This window comes from Camelus dromedarius, chromosome 31 (assembly GCF_036321535.1).
Source record: "Camelus dromedarius isolate mCamDro1 chromosome 31, mCamDro1.pat, whole genome shotgun sequence".
Taxonomy (NCBI): domain Eukaryota; kingdom Metazoa; phylum Chordata; class Mammalia; order Artiodactyla; family Camelidae; genus Camelus; species Camelus dromedarius.
Window position 1 is genome coordinate 5057376 of NC_087466.1, and position 24954 is coordinate 5082329.

The following is a 24954-nucleotide window of genomic DNA, read 5'->3' on the forward strand; positions in this document are numbered from 1 at the left end:
TGGGCTCCCATCCACGAGAGGCCAGCCTTACTCCCTCAGCCTCCTCCACCTGGCAGGGGACCTCTGGCACACCCTCCTGTGCCCGCCTGCCCCCTAGAACAGTCCCAGAGCCAAGCACGGGACCTCACTTAATCCCAGTTATGTAATGTGCAATCCAACAGTTGGCCAAGGAGGAGGAGCCTAGAGCCACACCCAGGAGTAGGGGCAAAAGGCCCCGCGGTCAGGGCCACAGACAAGGCTTAGCTTCTGCCTGCAGTGGCCCGCACTCCTCGAGCCTCACCCAGCACCATGAGCGGCCGAGTTGGAGACCTGAGCCCCAAGCAGGCAGAGACCCTGGCCACAGTAAGAGCCAGAGGAAAGGGCTGAGGGCCGGGGTCGGGGTGGAGGGGTGGTGGTGGCTGGAACCCTGCTCCAGTCTGTTGGCTCAACACATCCATGACATTGTCTCTCTGCTGTCACCTCACCCAGGGTCAGGTCGCATGGTGCCCAGTGGCATCAGCCCCGTCCAGGGCAGGGATTGAGGGAACAGCACCACTTCCAGGCTATAGAGGGGTGCCAGATCAAGCCCGACTTCTCATCCAGGAGCCAGACCCAGAGAGCTTTATCTGACATGCCCCGTCCCCACCTCCCCTCAGGGGGAAGCCCGAGATGCGGATGGTCTGCCCTCTGACTGTCCCCCTTCACTCCCTAGGACCCTGAAAGATGGCCTGTCTGTAAGAGCTGAGAGACGGGGTGGGGTGTGTTGTCATCCTCACGATCAACAGGGCAGAGAACGCATAATCACTAACCACGTTTCTGTAAAAAATGAGATAGAAAAAAGACAGAAGCCTCAGTGGGCTAACACATGGAAAGAACTAAGAATACATCCATATTCCGGTTCACCCCCCCCCCCCCGTTTATCCTTTCTTCCATCCATCCTCCCTCCCCTACCCACCCATCTATCTAGCCCTCCTTTGGTCATTTATCCACCAGTCTCCCCTTTTCTTCTACTGACTTCAGCCATCTCTCCTTCTGTCCATCCACCAGTCATTGGTTTCTCCTTTGTTTTGCATTCATCCATCCTTTCTTCTTTCTCTTCACTACCCATGCATCTGCCCACCCGTCCTTCCATCACTGTGGGCCAGACTGCACTGGAAGAGAAGGAGGGAAGATGAAAACAATCACTGAGTCTGGAGCCGAGGCTCAGTGTGAAAACCTCTTCAACCGACATCTCTCTTCCCAGTTCCGAGAAAATGTCCAGGACGTGTTGCCTGCCCTCCCCAACCCGGATGACTATTTCCTTCTGCGCTGGCTCCGAGGTGAGGGCAGAGATGGGGGAAGTCAGGGAGAAGTGGCAGTGAGAGGGGCCTGGTCCCAACCAACTGTTCCATGAGGACCCGTGGTTCTCAGGAGCCGACCACACGGTCTTGATTCACATGTTCAGGTCCAGGAGAGGGGAGGGGGCAGGAAGGAGAGCCCCATGCCCTCCATAGCTCCCCACTACCCAGGACCAGGACAAGATGACTGCAAGGCAACCTCTTTCCCACCCCATGCCTGCCTTCCACCTTCCCACAGCTCGGAATTTCGACCTGCAGAAATCAGAGGCCATGCTCCGCAAGGTGAGTCCCATCCCCCTTGGAAATTTGGTGAGGGACTTTTTTGGGGGGTGGCCCGTGCCTTGAGCTCCTCCCTCATCCCCTCCTCAGAAGTGATGGGTGCCATCTGGGGTCTTACCACTCATCTCCCTTTCAGTACATGGAGTTCCGGAAGACCATGGACATTGACCACATCCTTGATTGGCAGCCCCCCGAGGTGAGCCAACACCACCACCATGCACACCCCCCTGGAGTTTTACAGACATACCACCGAAGCAGCTTCTGGACCACTGGGAGCCATGAGTGAAGGCCAGCAAGACTGAGAGGCCTGTGGAACCCCCAACCCCCACAGGCCTGCAGGCACCTCTCCGGTGATAATTAAGACTATTTCCTGGGGGCTTATGAGGTCCAGGCCTGAGTTAAAACTTTACCTGCATGAGCTTATTTAATCCTCACAACCCCATGAAGCAGGTACCATTGCCCCCATTGTACACATGAGGACACTGAGGCCCAGCAGTGGTTAAGCAGCCTCCCCAAAGTCCCGCAGCCTCCCCAGAGTCCCACAGCCCCAGGGTGGAGCTAGGATTTGAGCTCAAGCCTGTCTGTCCTCACACCCAGGCTCTTCACCACCACAGCTAGATCATGGCAGTGAGCCCTCATCCTAGGGCCTTGCTCAAAGCATTGTATCTAGATGGGGAAGAAACTTAGCCCACCAAGGAGCTGGGGAAAACAGTCCCACCACTGGTGTCTCAGTAAAGCAACAGTCCTAGTTTCATTTGTGGAGCACAAGCTCTGGGCCAGGCACAGTGCTTTCCAGTGTGATTCTGGGGGCTTTCCTCAACAGAGGAGGTGGAATGGGGCTCAGAGAGGTGGCATCACTTGCTCAAGGATGCACAGCAGGGAAGCAGTAGTGTCTGTTTTTGAACCAGGTCTGCTGACCTTCAGAATCTATGTTCTTCGTCACTAAGCCTAACTCCTCTCTATGGAAAGGGACATGGGAGACTCTGGGGCAGAACTAAGGAGCCCAGAGGCCTCAAGCAGCCCTGGCTGAGGCCTGTCTTTGCCATGTGCCTGCTGTGAGCAAGGTCCCCCGCTGCAAGCCCCTGAGTTTCCTCACTTGGACAGTAGTGCCACCCTCCAGGGGAGGGGCAGTGCTAGTATCATGGTGCATGTAGGCTTGGGCTACCTGCCTGGGAGTTTCGGAGGTGCATAATGCCAAGTGTTGTGTGTCCTGCCATGCCCAGGTGGTCCAGAAGTACATGCCTGGGGGCCTGTGTGGCTATGACCGTGACGGCTGCCCCGTGTGGTATGACATCATCGGGCCACTTGACCCCAAGGGCCTGCTGTTCTCAGTCACCAAGCAGGATCTGCTCAAGACCAAGATGAGAGACTGTGAGCGCATCCTGCACGAATGTGACCTGCAGACACAGCGGGTGAGGCTGCCAGGGGACACAGTCCCAGGGACACACCTGTGATCTCTGGTGTCACGGTCAGGAAGCTGACCACCAGCTCTGCTGCTTCCCAGCTGTGCCACCTTGGGAAGCCACCTCACTTCTCTGAGCCTGTTTCCTCACCTACAAAGCAGGGACAGTAATAAATAATGGTTGCAAACATTAAGCAAGATAATACAAATATATGGCCAGCATACAGGGCTGAATGCATATTTCTCAGCAATGCTAGACACTGTTCTTCCCTCTGAGTCTTGGCCTCTGCTGTTCCTTCTGTCTAGATAACCTGGACCCCTGCACACACCTACCTCCCCCACCTCCCTTGGCTCTCTCCTATCTATCTCTCAGGTTTCAAACTGTCACCTTCTCTGAGGCCCCTGTCTGAGTTGAGGTGTGTTTCCACAGCTCCTGTGCTGGCCAATCAGAGCACTCACCTCGGGACCACGGTGACCTGGTTACTTATCAGTCTCCCCAACCAGACTGTAAACTCTTGAAGGACAAGAGCTGTGCATTATTGAGCCTTATATGTTATACTTTCAGTGTCTGGTTCAAAATAGATGCTTAATCACATCATTTGGACAAATTGGTGGATGCATGAGTTGGAGTATGAATTTGAAAATGGATGGTGAATTGATGAATGGATGAGTCAATTAACAGATGGATGGACAGATGGACAGATGGCTGAGTGGATAAATGAATAGGTAATGGATGGTGGGTGGATGGTGGGTGGATGGTGGGTGGATGGCTGGTAAATGCATTCCCTGTTTTGTCCACTCATTCCTGAGGACAGAGTAAGAGGCTGGGAGAAGCCCTGAGGGGTCATGTGCTGTGGTCATGACCTCCCAAGTTCTGAGCTGGCACCCTGATCTTTGCTTTCATCCTTGCAGCTGGGGAGGAAGATTGAGACCATAGTGATGATATTTGACTGTGAAGGCCTGGGACTGAAGCATTTCTGGAAACCCCTGGTGGAAGTGTACCAGGAGGTGAGGAGAAGGCCCCTGGGTGCCCTGCTTGCTTTAACGACCAGTTTGGTCTGGTGTCACCTTGCTGCTCACTCAGAGCCAGGATTTGGTAAAATGTGATGGTCTTCCTGGGCCCCATCACTGGAACTCAGGACCCAGAGATATGTTTCTTGGAAGAGGCCTCAGGGGCAACACTGTACTGAGACCCCAGGGGCCAGCTTCTGACAAAGCCTCCCCACCCCTGTCATCCCTAGCTCTGTGACTCCGGCAAGTCACTTTATCCCTCCATGCTTTGTCGTCCTCAACTACAAAATGGGGATACTGACAGTCTGAGTTTCAAAAGGATGTAGGGATACTTAAGTGAGTTGATATGTAAAGTGTATACACAGTGCTTGGCAAATTGTGAACGTTTAATAAACAGTGGTCATTACTATTACTGTACTCCCATTACTATACTATTTACTCTAAAAATGATTATTATGATGTAATTATTATTTGGGTGTGGTTGCAATAGTCTGTGGTGAGCTGTGGGAACACAGGGGCCAGTGGAGGTGATGGAAGAAAGGGAAACCTTCCACAGCCCTCTGGATGGGGGTAGCAGAAGAAGGGGTGTGGGCTCTGATGGGGTCTTCCTTGATTCCACAGTTCTTTGGCCTCCTTGAAGAGAATTATCCAGAGACCCTGAAATCCATGCTAATTGTGAAAGGTGTGTGGCAAATGACTTCACTACCCTGTGCCTTTGTTTCCTCATCTGTACCCTGGGAGCAGTAATAGTGCCTTCTTCCCTGAGTAGCAGTGAAGCAGGTTGGTTACTTGGCTGCATGCAAATCACTCAGAGTGCCTGAAACAGAGTAAGTGGTCCATAAATTGTAACTTCCATGGTTGGTTTTACTGCAAGAAGAGTCAGCTTCAACTCCAGCTCTTCCAGGAATCCCTCCTCACTTCTCCCACTGTGTTGATCTCTCCCTCCCCAAACTGCCTCTGGCACTGGCAGCTGGTTCAGCCCAGTCTGACCTTTCCTATCTACTGCCTTCTGGGGCCTCCAGTTGTCTTGTGTGTGTGTTCATCCTGATTTCCTTGGGTTGTCTGCTCCTTGAAGACAAGACTTCTGATTCTCCACTTCTGTTGTATCCCTCATAGGCCTGGGACCAGGTGGAAACTCAATAGGCTTTTGGGTGGCTGTTGTTTGCATGGGTGGGTGGCTCGAAAGGTGGCTGTATGTTAGATGATTGACTGGTTGACTGGTTGATTTATTGCTTACTTGGTTGTCTAGTTGACTGGCCAGTTGGCTGGCTGGCTAGATGACTGACTAGTGGTTGGTTGGATGGTTGTTAACTTGGTAGACTGATTGAGTAACTAGTTAGCATTTTGGTTGGCTATGAGGGTGAGTGGGCAGTTGGCAGACTGGTTAGTTGGTTGGCTGGTTTGTTGTTTGGTTGGATCTTGGATGGTTGACTGCTGGTTGTTTGAATGGTTGGCTGGTTGGTTATTTGAATGGTTGACTAGTTGGAAAAGGCAGTTGTTTGGGCAGTTAGGTGGTTGTTCAATTGGCTGATTGGTTTGATGATTGGCAGACATGTTGATTGGTTCTTTGACTATTCAGTAGGTTGGCTGATTGGTTGGTAGGCTGATTGATGGCTGGTTAGAAGGTGAATTGATTAGCTATTTGTTGGTTGGTTTGTTAGCTGTTTGATATATTGGATGATTGGATGGTGGGGTTAGTTGGCTGCTTGTTGTTTTGATTGACCAGTTGGTTGGATGGTTTGTCAGGTGCAGGGCATTGGAACTTGCCAAAGTAATTCATGATTCCTCCATATTGTTGACTATGATTATGACTGTTACGGTGACAGTGGCCCAGTGGAATTATTTTTACCATTATACTTGCTTTATATTGCTGCAGCCACCAAACTGTTCCCTGTGGGATACAACCTCATGAAGCCCTTCCTGAGTGAGGACACTCGCAGGAAAATTGTAGTGTTGGGAAGTAAGTAGTTTCAGCTCCATTCTCTGAGTTCTGTGCATGAACTTTGGAGTGAGTTTGGTCCATCACACCAGCCAGAGATATAGGCATCACCTAGAGTCAGAGGCTCCTCATTCTTGAAGATGAAGGGGGTCTTACACTATAGAGTCTATCCAGTTACCTCCTCCTTACTCCCTGCCATACCTCTTCAGTGACTAAGGCCTCCACGTCTTCTTCCTAATCAGTTTCAGTTTGGTTTCTAGTCAACCCCTGGGCTATGGGCCTCAGTTTCCTTTTAATACTCATCACTTCAGTGCTTCTAAAGGCATTTTGGGCTGAGGAGGACAAGGAAGAAGAGCAGGAAGAGATGTGATTCAGAGGAGGAAGGCTCAGTAAGAAGGGACTGGATAAGTAAACACAATGCATCCACTTGGATTATTGGGCAGTCATGAAAAATGATTTGATATCATAGGAAATGTCACTGAGTTAAAAGGAGATTATAAAGTGGTGTGGATAGTATGATCTTATTTTTGTAAAAACAAAAATGTATTTCTAGAAGGAAATACAACAAAATGCTGGTTTGTAGATAGCAAGAAATCTGGTGGCTTTTTATTTTTTATATTTCTGTACTTTTAAAAATTTTTTAAATTACATATATTACTTTTATAAGTAGGTAAAATTATTTATTTTAATGACAGGGAAAGAGAAAGAAAAAGAGAGGAGAAATAGTTCTTAAACTCAAGCAGTGACCCTGATAATTTGGAGGATAATTTCTCACCAGCAGAATGGTCAAATCATCAAATCATGTGGTCTAAGGATCTGGGGGGATGGGTATAAATCTTACAAATCCTTGTTTTCTCTCCCTTCCTGATACCTGAGTCTCTGTCTCTGCCCAGTTCCACTGGGGTAGGGAACCAGGTGGATCACAAGATAGCCCCCAAATCCTGGAGCAGTGTGGGTAACTGCCATATTCCAGATTCAAGTCCAAGGTTCTGCCCCACTTGGTGGTGCATAGGGCTCTGTGCACGTGGCCCTGGTGTGCCAAGCATTGTGGTCTTTCCTCTCATCCCACTAGTATCAAGGAATCTCCCAAGACCACAGGCGGGGATAGCCCAGGTTGGTTATGGGGCTGGGGCCATGGGACAGCCGGGACCCAGAACACTTAGACCTTTGCGTAGGGCATGAAGAACAGTAATGGGTATTATGGTTGAGGAGATTAAGCAGCAAAAGGAGGAAGGTCTTTTCAGAGGTACAGGGCCATCCATCTTCCACCCAGAGGTCTGACTCGGGTATGCCACTTGCACCTTATGTGGCTCCCAACAAGGTCCTTGACCTCATTGGGCCTTTTATTTTTCCATATAGTAAGGACCTCATTGGGCTTTAAAGTCTCCTTGAGACAGTTAGATAACTCTTATCTTGACTGCTCATGACTGGAAGACCCTCAAAAATGTGCAAAGCCATCAGCCAGGGGAAAACATGTTTTTATAGCAACATGATGCTGGAAGATACTTTCTGTAGCCCGAGGCCTGGGTAGCTAAGGAATTGGCTCTGGCAGCCTAGCTCCCTTAGGGCTTCTCCCCAAGCTCAGGTCCTCCTGGTAGGAGTGCATCCCCTCCATGCTCAATAATCACCCTTCAACTCCTCTGCCCACAGGCAACTGGAAGGAAAGTTTGCTAAAACTCATCAGTCCTGAGGAACTGCCTGCTTATTTTGGGGGTACCCTGACCGATCCAGATGGGAACCCCAAATGTTTAACTAAGGTATGAAGAGCCCCAGGACAGGGGAGGGAAGAGGAGTAGAGCTGGGTTCTTTCTCACCTACTCATTCATTCCACAAATGTCTATGGAGAGACTCCTGTGGACCAGGTATTGAATAAGTCCCAGTCCTGCCTTAACAGAGCAAGAAATGAGGACATTTTGATCCAGAGGGATGAGCTGGAAGGAGAATTTCAAGAAGAGGCCCAGACCCAGGTGGGAGGGTCAGAGGAGGCTTCCCCTGGGAGTGGGGAAGGATAGGATAAGCAGGTACTGCAGTATGTGGTTAAAGCATCTCAGGCAGGAGAAACAGCATGAAAGAGCATGAACAAGAGGGGAGCAAGCCCATTCTGTTCCTTGTCCACAGATCAACCATGGTGGGGAGATCCCCAAGGCTATGTACGTGCGGGACCAGGTGAAGACTCAGTACGAGCACTCGGTGCAGATCAGCCGAGGCTCCTCGCACCAGGTGGAGTACGAGATCCTGTTCCCAGGCTGTGTCCTCAGGTAAGGGACAGGCTACTGACCCACCCCTGGCTGGGCCCTAGCCCCTCGGGGACCCATCAGACTGAGCAGCAACTTGTCTCTGTCCCTCCCCCAACACAGGTGGCAGTTCTCATCTGATGGTGCAGACATTGGCTTTGGCGTTTTCCTGAAGACCAAGATGGGGGAGCGGCAGCGGGCTGGGGAGATGACAGAGGTGCTACCCAGCCAGCGCTATAATGCCCACATGGTACCCGAGGACGGGAGCCTCACCTGCCCAGAAGCTGGTGTCTGTAAGTCTGCCCTGGCTGGGTCCCAGCTCTGGAAGGTTGGAGCCATCTGTCCCATGGCTTAGAGGAAGAAACAGAGGGGTAGTGACATTGAGCTTAGGTCAGTGCCATTCATCTATACTGTCACTCATTTGGTCCACACTCAAGAGCACGTATGATGTGCCAAGAACCAGAGACAAATGGGCCCTGAAGGGATTGACAGTACTTGGGCCACAGGAACCAGGCAAGGGACAATAGGGCAGGTGCAACTTTCCCCAGGAGGAAACTGGGGGCTCTGAGAGGTAAATCAGAATCCAGAGTCACACAGTTGAGTGTGGTGCCAGGGTCCCACGTCCGCCTTGTAGTTGCATAACCCTGGGCAAAAGTCTTACCAGCCGGGACCCTTGGTTTGCTCCCCTGTGAAGCAGAGGTTACAACCTCTGTCTCTCAGGGTGCTTATGAGGGGGCAGAAGGCATGTGCAGGCCTCACCCAGTACCCTACTTCACCTAAGGGGTCTGGGAGGCCTCTGATGTTCCCAGCTGCTGTCCTTGCACACCCATTATGTGAGTTCCCAGGTGTGGAGACAATAGGATGCAGTAGCCATTGTTCTCAGTGAAGTTGGTGCAATTAAAGCCAGGCTGGGCACGTGCCAGGAGGAGGCCTGCATCTGTTTACAGGCCCTGCTCAGGCGTGGCAGTTCCCATGGGGAAGGGAACAGGAGTAGGGGAACTGGGCCCAGCCTGGCAAACACGGAAGTGGGACTACAGCCTGTCCTCCCCCACGGCTGGGGCAGGGTGCAGGGAGTGTGAAGCCAGACGCATACCCATCTGTCCATCTGTCCCCTCAGATGTCCTGCGCTTCGACAACACCTATAGCTTTGTCCACACCAAGAAGGTCAGCTTCACGGTGGAGGTGCTGCTCCCGGATAAGGGCATGCAGAAATATGACGAGGAGCTCACCGCTGTCTAGGCAGCCCCTCACTCACCAGAGACCCCTGACCCTCTGCTTTCTGTTGATATATCTCACTCTTCCCCCCAGAAATTACTTGTCAGTCCTCTTGACTCTGTTACATTACTGAATAGAGAAAGGGCTGCCTTGGGGAAAATTCATAGGCAATGGTCAGATCAGGAAAGGTATGAGAGGCATAGCCCTGGAGGATGCCGAGGCTGCAGAAGAGGAGGAAGCCAGGGTAAAAGCAATAGGTGGGTGTCCTTAAAACCCAAGAAATGGGAAAATGAATTTCCTAGCCTTTGTCCTTGCTTCTCCTAAGGCATTTGTGTGTGGTTGAATTTCATCTGATTTATCAGCAAATTGGGTTGGAGGTGTGTCTAAATTCTTTTTACTTCTACTCCTGGTATAGTAGATACTCAGTGTATACTTGTGGAGTTGAATGGAGGTAGGGAGCAGGTGATTCATGGGTGTGCATGAGAAGGAGTCTACCAGGGCAGGTTTCAGCACCTCGGACAGGGACAGGGCTGTGATGGGGAGGGACTCTCCTGGAGACCCAGGTGATCTAGTCCCCAGATTTCTGGCAGTGGCTGCCCTCCTGGGTAGGTAGGAGATGCTTACAGAAGGCTTTGTCTGACTTGGGGCACACAGCTTCCCCAACACATCACTCCCACCCTCGCTGCCTTCCCTTGGAATTCACAACTGTGTTTTAAGCAATTAAAAGCACTTTCCTAGAAGCAAAGGAAGTCATGTCTGGCTTGAGCTGCTGCCTGGTAATAATAAAAACAAACAACACAGCTGTCATTCAGTTAGTGCTATGTACCATACACAGTGCCAAATGCTTTATAAGTTTAGCTCACTCACGCCTGCCCTGAGGCTACATAGCATGGCCACCTATGCATAAGGAAACTAAGGCTCAGAGAGGTGAAGTCACTCACCCAACATCACACAGCTCTTAAGTGGCAAACCCACTCCCACTCCGTATCTCTAGTTGGTGGGAAGCAGGCCTCCAGCTCCTGATCTCTAGGGCTCCAGTTTCATCCAGGGGCCAGAGGCTTCCCTCCAGCTCTGAGGGTCCAGGGTGTGGCATGGGGAGGGAAAGAAACCCTACTTTGTAGCCTTGGCCAACGGGTCCCCCATTCCACAGTGGTCAGCAGGCAGTATAGGGGCAGGAAGACCAAGGCCAGCAGGCTCCCCACTGTGTGTGAAGGGAAGTTGTGTCCCAGCTCCCATGGCCCAGAAATGTGAGGGAGGAGACAGGGAAAGAAAGGCCTCAGCTGCCCTTGGGAGGCAAAGACGGTAACTGCAGGCTGTTTCCCTTAAGAGAGAGGGATTAAATTTGGCAGCTGAGGCTGAAAGTCTGAGCCACTTACCCAGGGCAACCTGTGGGCAGAGAATGAGCCAAGTCCCTGCTGATGCTAAGTGGGCACCAGATGCCCCCCGCCGCCTTCCCCAGGAACCCAGTGCTGCAGCAGCCTCTCCAGAGAATCCACCTTCACATCACACACTTAAGGTCAGGTTTGTCCCCAGGCACATGGTACCAACACACACAAGTGCCAGAGCGAGTTGAGGCAAGACCAGAGCACTAGGGAAATAGAAGGCATTATTGCATTATATAAAAGGTGATTTAGTTGTTTTCTGAAGGGGCCCCTGTCTCCCTGCTTTCCTCGGTGGTGGACTGGGACACTCTATCCGTCTCCTCCTCAGAAGATAGTCTCTCCATTGCCCCGACTACCAGCTGCCTCTCTTCAGTGTCTGGCCTGGCCAGGACCTGCCCTCAGCGTGTTCCCTAGCCAGCCTAGAGGGCAGCTCAGTGGGAAGGTCTTGAACACATTCCTCAGGGTCAGCAGAATCAGGACAAGCAGCAGAGTGATGCAGCCGATGGCCAGAACCACTGCCAGCCAGTCCTTCAGCGTCTTACAGGAGGCTGGGAAGGACTGGGCCGGAGCACCTCAGGACTGCCCAGAGGTGTGGGGCGGGCCATGCAGGGCACTTAGAACTGCCCCTGAGCCTGCATGACTCATCAAAAGCCAGAAGCCTGCAGGGAAGCTGGGGACAGGCCAGGCCAGAGGGGACGGTCCCGAGAACGAGTGTCCATGAACCTGGATGGTAGTGGGGGGACCAGTCCTCTTAGGGTCTTGGTTGCCTCCCAGCCCTGTACCTATCTTTGAACCATGAGATCAAAGGCTTCTTGACCTTCAGAGGCCCTGCAACCACAATATAGATATTCCCTTCTCCTTGGAATTCTGTGGTGGGGGGGGCCCATATCTTTGTCCCCCCACCTCTAGCCACTGGTGGAGGTTCAGAGCTGGTTTACTCCTGAGTAGGTGTGTGTTCACCTGCTAAATGGGGGCTGGGGGCAGTGAGATGTCACCTATCGGGGTTTAAGTGAAAATAACTGAAGAACACAAATACTCATTCACATAGTACTTGTTTGTTTCTAATACCTCCCTCCATTCTGTGGATTATTAAACCGTCATAAATGTGAAAGAGGACTCTCACCAACAGAGCATGCTGGAGAGTATTACAAAAACTGGACCATTATATTAATGTACGAATGTAACAAAGTTGCCCCAGGCTTCCATCATCCAGAGGGACAGAGGTCACAGTGCCCTGGTTCCTCCATCCATAATCACATCTATCAAAACCTCTCTGCGGTGAGTGGGCCTTCCCAACCTGCTGTGCGATCCTTGGGCCAGACTCCATCCCAGACTTGCTGCTGCACATGGAAGTGTGAGACCCCGGGTGTCGCCTCGCCTTGGTCAGAGCTCAGCCAGATCCAGGGCTGTGGCTTTCACGTCCCAGCTCTGGATCCCTTCCTGCTGCCACTCTCAGGGGTGAGGGTTGCCAAATAAAATACAGGACACTCGATTAATTCTCTAAAACTTTAGTATAAATACATCTCATTTGATATTTGGGACATAGTTATACTAAAAAATTCCTTGTTCCTCTGACATTCAAGTTTAACTCCTGTATTTTTATTTGCTAAATCTGGCAAACCTATCAAGAGGATCCAGCACCCCTTTCCTGGACTGACCTCCCAGCTCTACCCAAAATAGCCCTGGGAGGGGAATCAGAGTAACTGAAGGAGAATCCCCAGACTTCCAGCTGGGCCTGGGGCATGGCCCTCACCTCACCCTCTTCCATGACATTGTTGAGCATGAAGGCCTCCATGCTGAACTGCAATGTCTCATTATTCTGCTGGGACCAAGGGCTGGAACTGGGGCCTATTGAGAGGCACCTGGGGGACAGACAAGAGGCCTGAGGGACCATCACCTCAGAGACTGGTTGGAACAAGTTTCCCGCGAAGCCACAGAAAGACTCACACTGCGGGAACTTCTTGCTCCTTAAAGCCATGTTAAATTAAAGAATGTTTACTCCATTACTAGGGCCTGGGGACGGATGTGTTTAGCCTGAGCAAAGGGCAGAAGTTACAAAGTCAAGAACGAGTGACAAGACTCTCAGGCCCTTACCGCCACTCAGTCTGCATCCTAACTGGGAAGGACAGCACCTCTTTGCCGAGCTACTTACAGCCCAGTTGGGCAGGGTCAGACCTTGGCAAGTTCAGACCAAGCACCAAAAACCAGTGGTTACCATGACCAAGTGCAAAAGACAGACCTCTACACATGATTACACCAGTGGACCAGCTAAGCAAGACCCCAGGATAGGGCTAAGCTCTCTGTCCCCCTCTGTCTACCTTCCCACCCCTTGCAGCCCCAGATGCCCTGTTGAAGATGAGGGTGTATATCCTCTGGGAGCCCACACACTTGCCCACGTAGAGTTTCATGGCCCAGTTTAACACCGGCTAGATGTGGGCTTCTAGGGTCAGCCATGAGCCTTCCACACAGGGAGGTGGCGAGGCACCCGAGGGAAGTGAGGGAAGAGGGTTACTTCTGGTACGTAGTCCCGGCCACCGCCTAATAAGCATCTAGTGCATGCCTGGGAGATCACAGCCATTATTCCACTCTTTCCTGAGTGGTCCTAGAAGTGTTATGCCCATTTTACAGATGCGGTGATGGAGGCTCAGAGAGGTCCTTGAACTTCAGTTCTCTTACCTGACCTCATCTACCAAATGGGTGCACACCTGTCCCACCGGGGGTGGAAGACTGAGGCCAGGAACAGGATGGTGCATGTGGCCCACATTCTGCCCTCCCTGGGAAGTCCTCAGGGCTTCACTCTCCATCCCCTCCATACACACCAGGCCAAGACTCACCAGGCGGTATCGGGAGGGTCACCTGCAGGGGCTGTGTGTTGAGGGCTGAGGACTCCTTGGAGGGGGTGCTGGGCAGGGTCCACAATGGGCTAGCTGCAGCAGAGCTGTTTGCCTGCCCCCCGAGGAGCAGCCTGGGCTGGGGGGGCTGCCAAGAGAGAGGCACTACAGGTCAAGGGGGTCCAGTGGGTCTCCACAGTCAGACTGGAGGGCAAGGCCTGGGCAAGTTCCTCTAGAGGTGGGTAATGGGAGTGGGAGGACTGGATAAGCTGCTCAGATAAGCCTGACCAGCACTCAGCATCCTCCCAGCTGCCATTAGGGGCTATTCCACATATCCCATGTGGACCTCACAACTGCCCCTATTTTACAGATGTGGAAACTGAGGCTGGGAAGTCCTGCTACCCTCTGCCTAAGGTTACATGCAGCTATTAGCTGCAGAACTTAGATTCAAACTCCCAAGCAAGGGCTCTTCCAGAAATATTTAAAGATTGGAGTTGTTATATGGCAAGATTCAGACGATACCAAATGGTATTAAAATAAAAGCTAAATTTACCTTTACCCCAGCCCTACAAGTAACTCTGTGTCAGTGTGAGCAGCTGGCCTGTGTGTAGGCAGACTCATCCCTGCATAGTCTCCAGCTGATTGTTTCTACTGTTTGGGTTCCTGACCACCTTGCCATGCTGCCTCTAAGAGGAATTATCTTGAACCAGAGGGTCTAGAGCAGACCAAGGACCCGAAAGAAGCTGGAGCGTTTTTTAAAAAGAAGAATTTAGGGCAGTTGTTTAGTGTTTGCTGAGCATCTACGTACAGCATGCCAGGCTCTGCCTTAGAGGCCAAGTGTGCAGGATGGGAGTGAGCCCCTACCCCTGAGTTTGGCCTGGCCAGGGAGTGCAAACCTTAAGAAGCAGGACTGCCCTGGACTCAGGAGGTTCCTTCTCAGCCTGGGACAAGGCTGAAAGGATCCCCAGGTGCAGGGTGAAGGTCAGGGAGGAAGAGGAGGAGGTGACCCAGGGCTCTAGTGTCCTAGGCTCAGTAGGGGAGGCAGGAAGGGACCCCAGGGGGCTTTGGGAGGTGGGGCTGAGTGTTGGAGGACACCCGACAGAGTGTCTCACTGGCCATCAGAAAGGAAGTACCCTCCTCCCAGTATACCTAGGATGCTGATTCCAGCTCCTGTGGTGGCCCAGGCCAGGTGTGCTGGGATGAGTTACCTGGAGGGGGCTCACCAGATGCACTGCTAGCAGGAGGAGGCTCAGCTCATGGGTGGGGAGGACAGGAGAAAGGCCCCACCACCATCACCCCCGCTCCCAAGGGAGACCCTTGCCCGGCCCTTACCAAGAAGCAAGACCAGAGCAACAACCTGCAGAAGCCCCCTGGGGGCAGCCTAATGAGAAGAAACATTGCCCACCCCTCACAAGCCTCCTTAAATGGGCCCAGAGGAGGCTGAGGAAGAAACGAGCCTCACCTGGAGCCCACAGGTGAGCCTAGGGCACGGCTGAGCTGGGCCAGGCCAAGTATTTCCATGTTCCCCTACCTCTGCCCCTCCACCTGCCTGCAGTGCCTTCTGATTTTAGAAAAGGCTCTGAAGCCCTCCTCACTCACACGGGATCTAATAAGAATAGTAAGAGAGCTGACTTAACTTTCTCATCTGTAGGATGATAATGGCGGCACCTATTACAAAGGGTATTATGAAGGTTCCATAGCAGTGCTTAATGTAGGGCCTGGCGCATAGAGCATCCATGTGGGTGCCATTTGATGACCCTTGTCCAAGGGGAAGGAGAAACATGAAGATGATTCTGTCTGGGAGAAGAAGCTGGGGAGGATTCAATGAACAAGTACCACTAAAGATGGACCTTGAAGGCAGAGAACAGAGGGAAGTGGGAGTGGGGAGGGCGTTCCTGGCAGCTGGCATGGCCTGAGCAAAGGCACAGAGGCTGGATGTGCTGGAAGAGGGGTCAGGGTGGCATGGGTGTGTCACAGTGAGGGATGAGACTGCGAAGACCTGGACTCTCTGAGTGCCAGGCTGAGGTGTTAGGACTGGACCCTGGGGCTGTCAGGAGTCACGGAAGGTATCAGAACAGAGGAGGGACTCGGGGAGAGTCAGCCACCAGCAGGATCAGATCAGAAGAATGTTCCTTTATGCTCTGGGCCTTTAAAGAGTGCCCAAGATTTTAGTTTGTAAAAATAAAACCATGGCGATCACTCTCAGAGGCACATCTTTGGATCACCATCCTATTATTGCCTCTGAATAAATTCTTAGGATTGGGATCCCTGAACCATGTAATTAGCCTATTTTCTCTCTAGGTTAGTCATCCAATGGCACAATTACCATTTATTTGCCCTTGAAATGGATGTCTCTTGCTACAATCATAATAGTGATTAAATAACTCTGTGAACCCAACACTGGCTGACCTCTTTGCAAGCCATTTCTTCTGTAATCCTTGCAGCAGCTTCAGAGGGTTATTACGGAGAACTGTACAATGTGGAAACCAAGGCTCAGAGAGGTTAGATAACTTGCCCAAGGTCACCCAGCACGTGAGTCAGCTCTGACTCTGCAGAGAGCCACGGGCTGGGAGGCAGTACTGGGCTGGGAGGGATGGGGGAGGAGGGGGGTTGGGATGACTCCCACGTCACAAAACAGGGACCCAACCACTGTGGTTGTAAAGACTAAATGAGCCACATCCCAGGAAGTGCTTAGCAGAGGACCTGGCAAACTAGGAGCCGTTCAATCACCCTGGAGGCTTTTGAATCAGCCAAGGTGGGTGCATAGGGAGGTGCTGCCTCCTTGTGGTGAGCCTGAGCATTGCTTGAAGCCGAGGACCCAACTCCCAGCATGCCCCAGGACAAAGGCCACCAGGTGTAGGGGTGGGAAAAGACATCTCTCCACCCGCCCCCACCCCACCCCTGACTACCACCCAATCCCAGCAGGGATCTGCCTCATCCTCTCAGGCCCCAGGAAAGCAATTTCCTATTACACCCAGCATCTGCCACCTTCAGTCTGATTGACCTCTCTGCATGTTTCCCTGACTATCAAATGGGATGTTAGCCCAGTTGCTAAGAACTGTCCCCTGTCCAGGAAAGATGCAGGCTGGAGAGAGTGCTTCCTGCCTCTACAGGGCTGGGGTGTTTGGGGGAGGCATTCCAGCTCCATGGATGGCCCCCCAGAGTAGAGTTGCAGATAAAATACAGGATGCCCAGTTAAATTTGAATTTCAGATAAACAATGAAGAATTTTTCAGTGTACATATGCTCCATGTAATATTAGGGACATGGTTATACTAAAGTATTATTTGTTGTTTAAATCCAACAAATAAAATCTAATTGTGCATCCTATTATTTCATTTGGTATGTCCAACCCTATCCCTGAGGGTTCAGTATAGAAGCTGGACTGGGCTGCCTGGGAGGGGCAACTACCCAATCTCTGCTAGGGGCTTTGGCCTCTCACTTCTGGTCTCACAAGCTGGTGCGGGGATTGTCTGCCGTTACTCCTACTTTACCGATAGGCTATTGAAACTCCCGCTGGCTCAAAGCCACACAGCTAATGTGCACAGGAAGCTGGGAGAGAGTTGGGGCTGCTGCCTTCAGAAGTGTCCCAGGCCCTGGCCATAGGGGCTAACAGAGGGTGAGGCCAAGGTCTCTACAGGCCATTAGCACAGCAATGGAGGGAGCCCAGAGGAGGCTCCCAAGCCGGCCCTAGGGGGTCAGAGGCTACCTTGAGGGGATGAACTAAGGGAGGAGTGGATTGTAGTCAGAGCAGGGTGAGTCGGCCTGCAGGAGGGGCTGAGGGAGGCTAGAAGGGGGTGTCCCAGTTGGAAGGAACAGTACATGAGAAAGCCCAGTCAAGAGAAACACGGGATTCAAGGAACAAAAAAGGACAGGATGGCTGGAATGAAGATTTGGGGGAGTGGTGTGGGGGGGTCATCCAGGTCACGCAGGGCTCTGAGAGCCACCGCGGGGAGTCTGGAGTCTGTTCTGAGCATTTTAAGAAGGGGTTGGCCAGATAGAGCAGCTTGGAGCGGGGCAAGCTGGAGGCTGCCGCCCTCATCCAGACCTGGAGGGGACAGATAGGAGATGTGGTGGCAGACAGAGGACTGGGAAGAGAAGCTTTAGGAGCAAGGCGGAGCAGCCAGGGAAGAGAGGGGCCTGAGCCCAAGCACCTGGCACTGGGGTAGCAGCCAGAGGTGGGAGGAAACCTGTCATCACTGTCAGCGAGCTGGGGCGGCTGCCTGGTATAGGAGGCAGAGGTTGGTCAGGGCCTGGAGAGGCAGGGACAGGGATGGGTCTGGGTGACAGCTGCTGCCACCCAGGGACCTCCTACCTGCCAGGGCTCTTTGATGGGGTGGCTGGAGGGCTGGACAAGTTAACCTCACAACAGTCACACATACAGCTCAGGAGGCATCGTCCAGAAGTTCCCACCTAGCAGGAGGTCGAGGATGGAGCAGAGAAGGTTCTGCTTAAGTCAGTCCACCTGAGACGAGGGTGGGGGTAGGAGACCAAGGGCCAGCCTGCATTTAATAATTTAAAAACATGGAGGCTGTAAAAGGTCAGTAACCTGCCCATGATGTCACAGCCAACAGTCTGGGATTCAAACGTGGGTCTGGGTCAGAGTCAGAAGTCTCTATTCCCAACATACCTCATGCTACCCACTCCAGGAACTACTGCAGGAGGGTCGAGCTCTTTGGCAAGTTAATCTGAACCACAGGCAATTAAGCAAGGTCATGTACATCAGATGCAGGCTATAGGGTAGGGTGTGAGTACACCTTCACTGAATGTGCATCACCTGTTTATGTCCCCACGGAAGGAACAGGCCTTCTTGGCAGCATCATATGGGACCTTTGGGTCCCAGACCAGCAGCTGGCAGTGGACATAAACCTATGGTGACAGAGATGCAGGCCGAGAGATTTTTGGAAGGCGAGGAGTGAGGGGACCCAGACCCTGAGGGCACCTGCTTCCACTCACAGGAGTTAAGGCTGAAGTCCTCAGGGATCTCTCGGGACAGGAAGCCTAGACACCCCAGCTCCGCTGCACCCCTCAGAATCTCCCAGGCACCCCAAGCTCCTGGCAGGCAGCCTGTCCCTACAGGTCTCACCAGTGGGGTGGAGCTACAAGCTTTGAATGGTGCAAGGATAACCACGTGGCGAGGCATGACAGGGACCAAGGAGGGTGTGCAGGTGCCAAGATGCAGGTGGTGGGCATCAGGCTGGGATTCCTGCGTCACTGCCAGGAGGACGTCTGTCTGATTACATTCCTGCAGGAGGCTGTCCTCTGGCAGTCTGACCCAGGCTGGCATGGCCAGAGAATGACCTCAGTGAGGACACGGCCGGCAGAGCCTGTCCAGAAACATCCTCCTGACCTGACCCCCGCCTTCAACCACTGCATCTCCAGGATGGAGCAGGGAGGGGGTAAAGTGCATGTGTAGTGGGGGGAGCCTCTCTTCCCAAAGCCAGGCTGTCACAGACCTCATCCCCACCAGCCTGGCCTGAGGATGCCTATAAGCACCTCGTGTGAGCACCTACCATGTGCCAGACATCTGCAAACTTGCCCCCTAGTAATTCTTTACAAGGCAGGGCCACCAGTGGGACAGTCAAAGCTAGAGGGGGCCCACAGCAGGGAAGAGCTAAGGGGCAACAACAGAAGGGGCCTTGGGGCTGGTTCTGAAGGATGCTCAGCTCTGGCCAAGATGAAAAGGATTTCCAGCTGAGGAACAGTGGGAGGCACGGGAAGGCAGGTGATGGGGAGGGACACGAGGGCTGGGGCAGGGCTGAGAGCTTACACTCTGCCCTGGGTGGCTCCCAGCTTTAAAGATGGCCCCAAGGATGGAAGGTTGAGAGTGAGTGAGCAAGGAATTGGTGGCAGAACTCAGGTGTCTTAGGGATGCAAGTATGGGTGTGGCTCTGGGGGGAGATGGGAGGGTGCTGGGCTGGAGAGGAATGAGGGAGAAGGCACAGAGGACTGGGGAGTGAAGGGGCTCAGAGCATTTAAGGGAGCCAGGGGGAGCATCAGGAGACTGGGCAGGAGGTCAGGGGGGGCTTGGAAAGGGACCTTGCCTGTGTGGGGTGACAAAGTGGCAGAGAAAGGCCCACCCCACCCCCTCATGGACCCCCAGCTCAGGGCAGGCCATCAGACTCACCTTGCAGCTGCAGAAACCCTCAGAACCCCCATCCTGTCTCACCAGTGGTCCTGCCTGGTCCCTTGGCCCCCACAAATCCCCACCCAGGTACAGGCAGCTACTGGGAAGAATGGTGGAGTTAGACTTCCAGTCTGCACTTGGGCTGTGAGGGGCAGGGCTAGAACTGATCTGCAGCTTAGGGTAGGGCTGAGGGGTCCAGGTCTGCTTCTGCCCTGTGCTCCACACCCCTCCCCTCCCCCCTCCCTCCCAACCCTTGAACTGGTCCAGAATCTGGAGGAATGGCCCCCTCAGCACTCCCAGGCCCAGCAGCTCAGGAGAAGCTCTAAGGAGAATGGGTCACCCCCTCATCCCAGGGACAGCCCCTGGGTCACTCCTTTTTCTCCAGGACTGCTGGATTCCCTCAGGAGAGTCCCATGTGATACTCAAATGGGGACTGTCTTCCTCTGGGGTCTCTTCAGGCTCAGGTGATATCTGCCCAACAGACTGCCCCCCCGGTGGTGTGAGTATTTTAGGAGGCTTGCGGGAAGAGGGCAGTACCTTCCCCAAAGGAGGCTGGCAGCACCAAGGTGGAATCCCAGGCACCTGCAGGGGAGCACTGGTGGGCAGGGAGGTACCAGACAGGCCCAGTGCTGGCCACTGTGAGTGATGTGGGGCAGGAGACTTCAGCCGCCACCTCTGAGGGCCCCCAGCCCTGCTCCCCACCACATCCCAGTTCATCCCCAACAGAAAAGGAGAAAACACAACTTCTTGAGGATTTATTGCACCGGGAGCTGTCCTGCCTTCCAGCCAGGCCCCAGCAGCCCCTTCACCAGGAAGGGGTTGACAGAGACTCCGTCCTCAGGGTCCTGCTACTGCATGCCTGCATTTCCCCCAGTGCCTGCTGCTCCTCCGTCAACCACGCTGCCACAGGGTGACCCGGCCCAGCTGGTGGGAGTCCTGGGTCCCCAGCTTGCCAAATGATCTTGGCCATATCCCTTGCTTTGTCTGGACCTCAGTCTCCTTACCCTCCATGGGAGGATGTTACTTGCCTGTCAAAAGACAGAGCTGGGACCACCAAGAGTCCAGTCCGGCTCAGTATCGCAGATTCCATGAAAGCAGATGGGGTTCAAGTCCTGTCTGTGAGTCACTGCAGCTGCTGCTCCGAGGTCCCTGTCTCTCAATTTCCATCCAGCTTAAACCCACTCAGGTGCCAGGGCTTCAGACCCCAGGGAGCCAGGCATCCACATCCCCTGGCAGGAGGAGGGAGTTGGAACAGAGCAGGGATGGGCCAACCCACAGGCCAGGTACCAAGGTGGGGTCAGGAGGAGCTGGGCTTCTCCACTGAGGGGTAGAGCTTGCGCAGGCTGGAGTCCAGGAGGAAGTCCACTGACCTGTGGGGCAGTGGAGGGCCATGAGCAGGCGACCAAGGGATGCTAATGGGGGAATGGGAGGCAGGAGGTCAGGGCTAGGGAAGGGACTCCTGGACACAGGATACAAGTGCCATCCAGGTGGTAGCCATCATCCTCTTCTTTATTCAGTTGGGAAAACTGAGGCACAGGGAGGGTAAAAGACTCCTGCAGGGCCTCAGGGTCAGCTATGTTCCCTTGGGGAAAGACTCCTCTTCCCACTCTCTGTTGGTCGGATTGGCCCCTTCTCTGGGACTAAGAGCAGGCACATGACCCAAGCCTGGCCAATCAGGAAAGGGAAACTTGTTCAGGGGTGGGCACCCAATCCAGGATGGACCAATGACAGCTTTCCTTGGGATTTTTGCCGTGACTATTAAGCTTCTTATGGGGTTTGCTAAACTGGTAGGAGGGAAGCTGGGAGCTGCTGGGAGCTGCTGGGAGCCACCTCTGCTCCCATAAAAGGAAAGTGAGTGAATCAAACATGGGGTGAGGTGGGGAGAAGGGCAGCAGGATGGGGAGACCCAGACCCCTAATGACATCATTTGGGAACCTAGATCCAGACATGCCTAAAAGTAGCATAACTCTAAACTTTTCAGTTTCAAGAAACAATTCTTATTTTATTTAACCCAGTTTCAGCTGGGCTTCTGTTGCCAAAACTTCCCCAAATCCACCCCCTCCAGGGTGCACCTGTTCCTTCCTGCCTCTGGTTGTTTTCTAAAACTGGGTTTTCCTTCTGGGAATGTACTTGTCCTGTACTTCATACTCTCAAGGCACCCCCACCTTTATTGCCAGAGCACCTGCCAGTTCATATATCAAGGGCATAGGCTGTCCTTTCTCCCTCAGGAGCCCCAGGTGCCAGCCCTGCCCCTGCTGCTATTGTTTTGTGAAAAGTGGGTACAGCCCACACCTCTCAAAGCTTATCTCCACCTGTAGGGTGGATGATCCCGAGGCTGGGAGGGGCACCTACCTGTCAATGGGGTGGATGATAACGGGGATGACCAGTAGCCCCAGTGCGGTGGTGGTCCACTTGCGGACAGCCAGAGGCCAGCGGGTGGCAGTGCCCAGGATGTAGAGAGAGGCAGCACACACACGGTTGATAGTGAAGCCTGGGATGGCCACAGAGGCCAGAGCCTGCCACACGAAGGTGTCCACCACGGCCACGGTCACCCTGGTGCTGCGGCCTGCCTCAGGGCTCGGCATCTGGTAAGCACAAGAGACACTTCATCCAGAAGGGGCAGAGGTGGGAAAGCTTGTGGACAAGAGGCATGAGGCTGGACCAGGGGGAGGGAAGTGAAGGGGGTGGGGACAGAGCCACACTAGTGTTGGGTTCTGGACTTGACCAAAGCAGGGCTGAGGGTGGACTCGTTCACAACCAGGACTGGGATAGAAACTATGCCACATGCAGGGCGGGGGACAGGGTGCACCTTCTACATATGGGACTGGGGTATTGGACTGTCCCGCAGGGACTTAACCACATGCAAGGCTGTGGACCGACCACAGTGGGAGTGAACTGGGGTGGGGGTTGAAGGGCAGGTTAGCACTCACATCTCTTGCCTTCTTGCCCTTGTCGATGGCATCGGCAAGCACATAGGAGCTGGACACACCATAGCTCAGCCACACAACAGCTGCTGGTACCAGGGAGCGGAAGGCCTCCCCTACTTCATTGGCGTAGCCTGGTGGGGAGGGGATGTTTAATTCCCAAGCCCGTGGGTTGTTCCACGAGGGGACACTGGAGGAGCTGGTTCTTAGCCTGCCAAGCAGTAACTGGGTGACCTTAGACAAGTGATTTTACCCCTCTAAGCCTCTCCTGGCCTATAAAATGGCACCCTTGATGCCCACCCCGACTCTCCCTGTGCAGGAGAGTTGAGTACCGCCACCTTTCTCATCACTCACTTGCCTTCACAGACTGGGTTCTGGGAGCATCTGAGCTGATGGGAGAACAGGCAGTGAGAGAGACTCACTAAAGACAGCCCCACTCACCATATGCCTGGCCTCTCTGCGCCTTATCTCATTCTGCCCTCACAACGATCACTCAGTGAGAGAGACCCTGTGCTTATCCCTTTTTGCTAAGTTGGAAACTGAGGCTCAGACAGAAACAGGGAGAAGCCAAGATGGGAGTCCAGATACCCTGACTCCACAACCACTGCCCGGGCATCCAGAGAGGGCAGTCAACTCACCCTGTTCCTCCCAGCTGGGTTGCAGCTCCCACCTGGGAGATAGACCAGCAGACCCGGAGGGCAGGGCTGGGTAGAACAGAGCTGTGTGACCTTGAGCAAGTCCAGAGACCTCTCTGAGCCCAGTCTCTGCCCTGGCTGAATGAGAACTAAGATCCTCCCACCTTCTCCAGGTTACTGAGCGGCGTTTAGCAACCCCTCCTTCCCGCCACGTGGTGTGGGGTCGCGGTGCCCCTCGCCCGCGCTCACCCAGGTACCGCACCCACGTGTCCCGGAAAAGGTCGCGCTCGGCCCCCCGCGGGGGCATCTCGGACATGGCGCTTCCGCTTCGGCCTCAGCCACTGCAGCGGGTCCTATAGCCTCGGCTTCCACCAGCCTTGCGGTCCGTGGCGGCGGGACCGGCCGAAGGTCCGGGACTGAAGGACAGGTCGTGCTGTCCCCGCCAGCAGGGAGCGTCTGCAAATTCCCCCGCGCACTGGCACCCCTTTCCCAGGCTTGCGTTTTGCAGATTAATTTTCTTCATGTCTTCTCTGGAATTGAGTGATCCTCTTCCAGCACTGACTGTAGCGCTGGAGCCAAAGAGACAGAGGTTCAAATACGGGATGCTGCATTTCATAGCTGTGTGACCTCGGGCAAGTCCGTACTTTTCTGAGCCTCTCTTTATTCATTTGTTACATGGGGAACAGGGCAGGTTCATTCCTGGGATGGTTTCGCGGATTGATTATACAGTCATCATTTGTTGAGTTTACACTACTGACCAGACTGTTAGCCAAGGACTCTAGACGGATCTCTTCTTTAAACCCTCCCACCAGCCTGGGACATCCCCCCACCCTGCCCCATTTTATAGATGAGGAATAGAGACAGGAAAAATAGGTCACTTTCCCAAGTCATACAACTGCTGAGTAGGGAAGCTGGCATTTGATTCCAGGTAGTGCTGCTCCAATTCCCATGCTCTTAAGGTGAGCTCAGTATATGAGGCTAGGGAAGCAAATGGTGAGCATCCTGGTGAGGTGGATGCTTGGATGCCCCTTCCCGGCAGGTGCCATTGCTCATCTGTCTAGCACGGGGGTTTAACTGGACCGAGCCTCTTGAAAAAAGAACTTTGAGTGAATGAATAAATGAATGAGGCTGGGGTACAAAACTTGAGGAAAATGAGCAGAACAGAATGAAGAGACTTGGGGTTGATTACTAAAGAGGAAACTCTTCCTCTACTGGACCTCAGTTTACCCACTATAGCTCTGTGAATCCTTTGGGGGTATTAGCGAGCAAAGGCACGGCCTTTAATGACAGGCAGTCCTAGGTCCAAATCCCAGTTGTGTCGCTTATTAACTGTCGGCCACGTCTGTGAAAAAATTAGAGTATCTAATATTTACTTAGCGTATACTTGCATGCTAACTGCTCTGCATGATATTTCTTTGAATCTTTGCAATTACCCAAGGCGGTAAGCACAGGGCTGTTGCGTGGTACCCAGTACGCGCTCACTAAAGAAATTTATTATCATCAAATAAAGATCATAGGCTCCCTACTGAGGGCCCTTGTTTGCAGCCCTGGCAGTCTCTATCTTTGTAAGAGCCTGTAGTACAGCCAATTCATCGGTAATCTTCCAGGAAGTTGGGCTGGGGGCCTAGGCGATCCCTAGCCCCGGAAACATTGGCAGTGC

General features: G+C 53.2%; 2 protein-coding genes across 3 annotated transcripts; one reads left to right on the forward strand and one right to left on the reverse strand.

Annotated features, from left to right (window-relative positions):
• Positions 1 to 221: 221 nt before the first annotated feature.
• On the forward strand, positions 222 to 10203 carry LOC105099443 (SEC14-like protein 3). Of its 2 annotated transcripts, XM_010992276.3 has the most exons (12): positions 222 to 342; positions 1223 to 1298; positions 1555 to 1598; positions 1732 to 1791; positions 2819 to 3007; positions 3910 to 4005; positions 4630 to 4690; positions 5885 to 5968; positions 7598 to 7704; positions 8066 to 8205; positions 8305 to 8474; positions 9299 to 10203. In XM_010992276.3, exons 1-12 carry the CDS (start codon positions 289 to 291, stop codon positions 9418 to 9420), a joined length of 1203 nt encoding a protein of 400 aa, XP_010990578.1. In that variant the 5' UTR covers positions 222 to 288; the 3' UTR covers positions 9421 to 10203. The 2 variants fall into 2 exon arrangements, with proteins under 2 accessions (XP_010990578.1, XP_064337153.1); XM_064481083.1 differs by lacking the exon at positions 5885 to 5968.
• A 10272-nt stretch (positions 10204 to 20475) lies between these two features.
• On the reverse strand, positions 20476 to 23744 carry MTFP1 (mitochondrial fission process 1). Its single transcript, XM_010992277.3, has 4 exons — positions 23544 to 23744; positions 22666 to 22793; positions 22088 to 22320; positions 20476 to 21105 (listed from the first exon to the last, which is right to left on the reverse strand). The coding sequence occupies exons 1-4, from the start codon at positions 23608 to 23610 to the stop codon at positions 21033 to 21035; spliced, it is 501 nt and encodes a 166-aa protein (XP_010990579.1). The 5' UTR covers positions 23611 to 23744; the 3' UTR covers positions 20476 to 21032.
• Positions 23745 to 24954: the final 1210 nt, after the last annotated feature.

What these genes read in the sequence shown, in the direction of transcription:
- LOC105099443 (XM_010992276.3), top strand. Translation starts at nt 289, where the DNA reads ATGAGCGGCCGAGTTGGAGACCTGAGCCCCAAGCAGGCAGAGACCCTG. An exon ending in TGGTGGAAGTGTACCAGGAG is followed by an intron (nt 4,006 to 4,629) that starts GTGAGGAGAAGG and finishes TTGATTCCACAG; the next exon opens with TTCTTTGGCCTCCTTGAAGA. An exon ending in GAAAATTGTAGTGTTGGGAA is followed by an intron (nt 5,969 to 7,597) that starts GTAAGTAGTTTC and finishes CTCTGCCCACAG; the next exon opens with GCAACTGGAAGGAAAGTTTG.
- MTFP1 (XM_010992277.3), bottom strand. Translation starts at nt 23,610, where the DNA reads ATGTCCGAGATGCCCCCGCGGGGGGCCGAGCGCGACCTTTTCCGGGAC. An exon ending in CACGTGGGTGCGGTACCTGG is followed by an intron (nt 22,794 to 23,543) that starts GTGAGCGCGGGC and finishes CCTCCCCACCAG; the next exon opens with GCTACGCCAATGAAGTAGGG. An exon ending in AGGGCAAGAAGGCAAGAGAT is followed by an intron (nt 22,321 to 22,665) that starts GTGAGTGCTAAC and finishes TGTGCTTACCAG; the next exon opens with ATGCCGAGCCCTGAGGCAGG.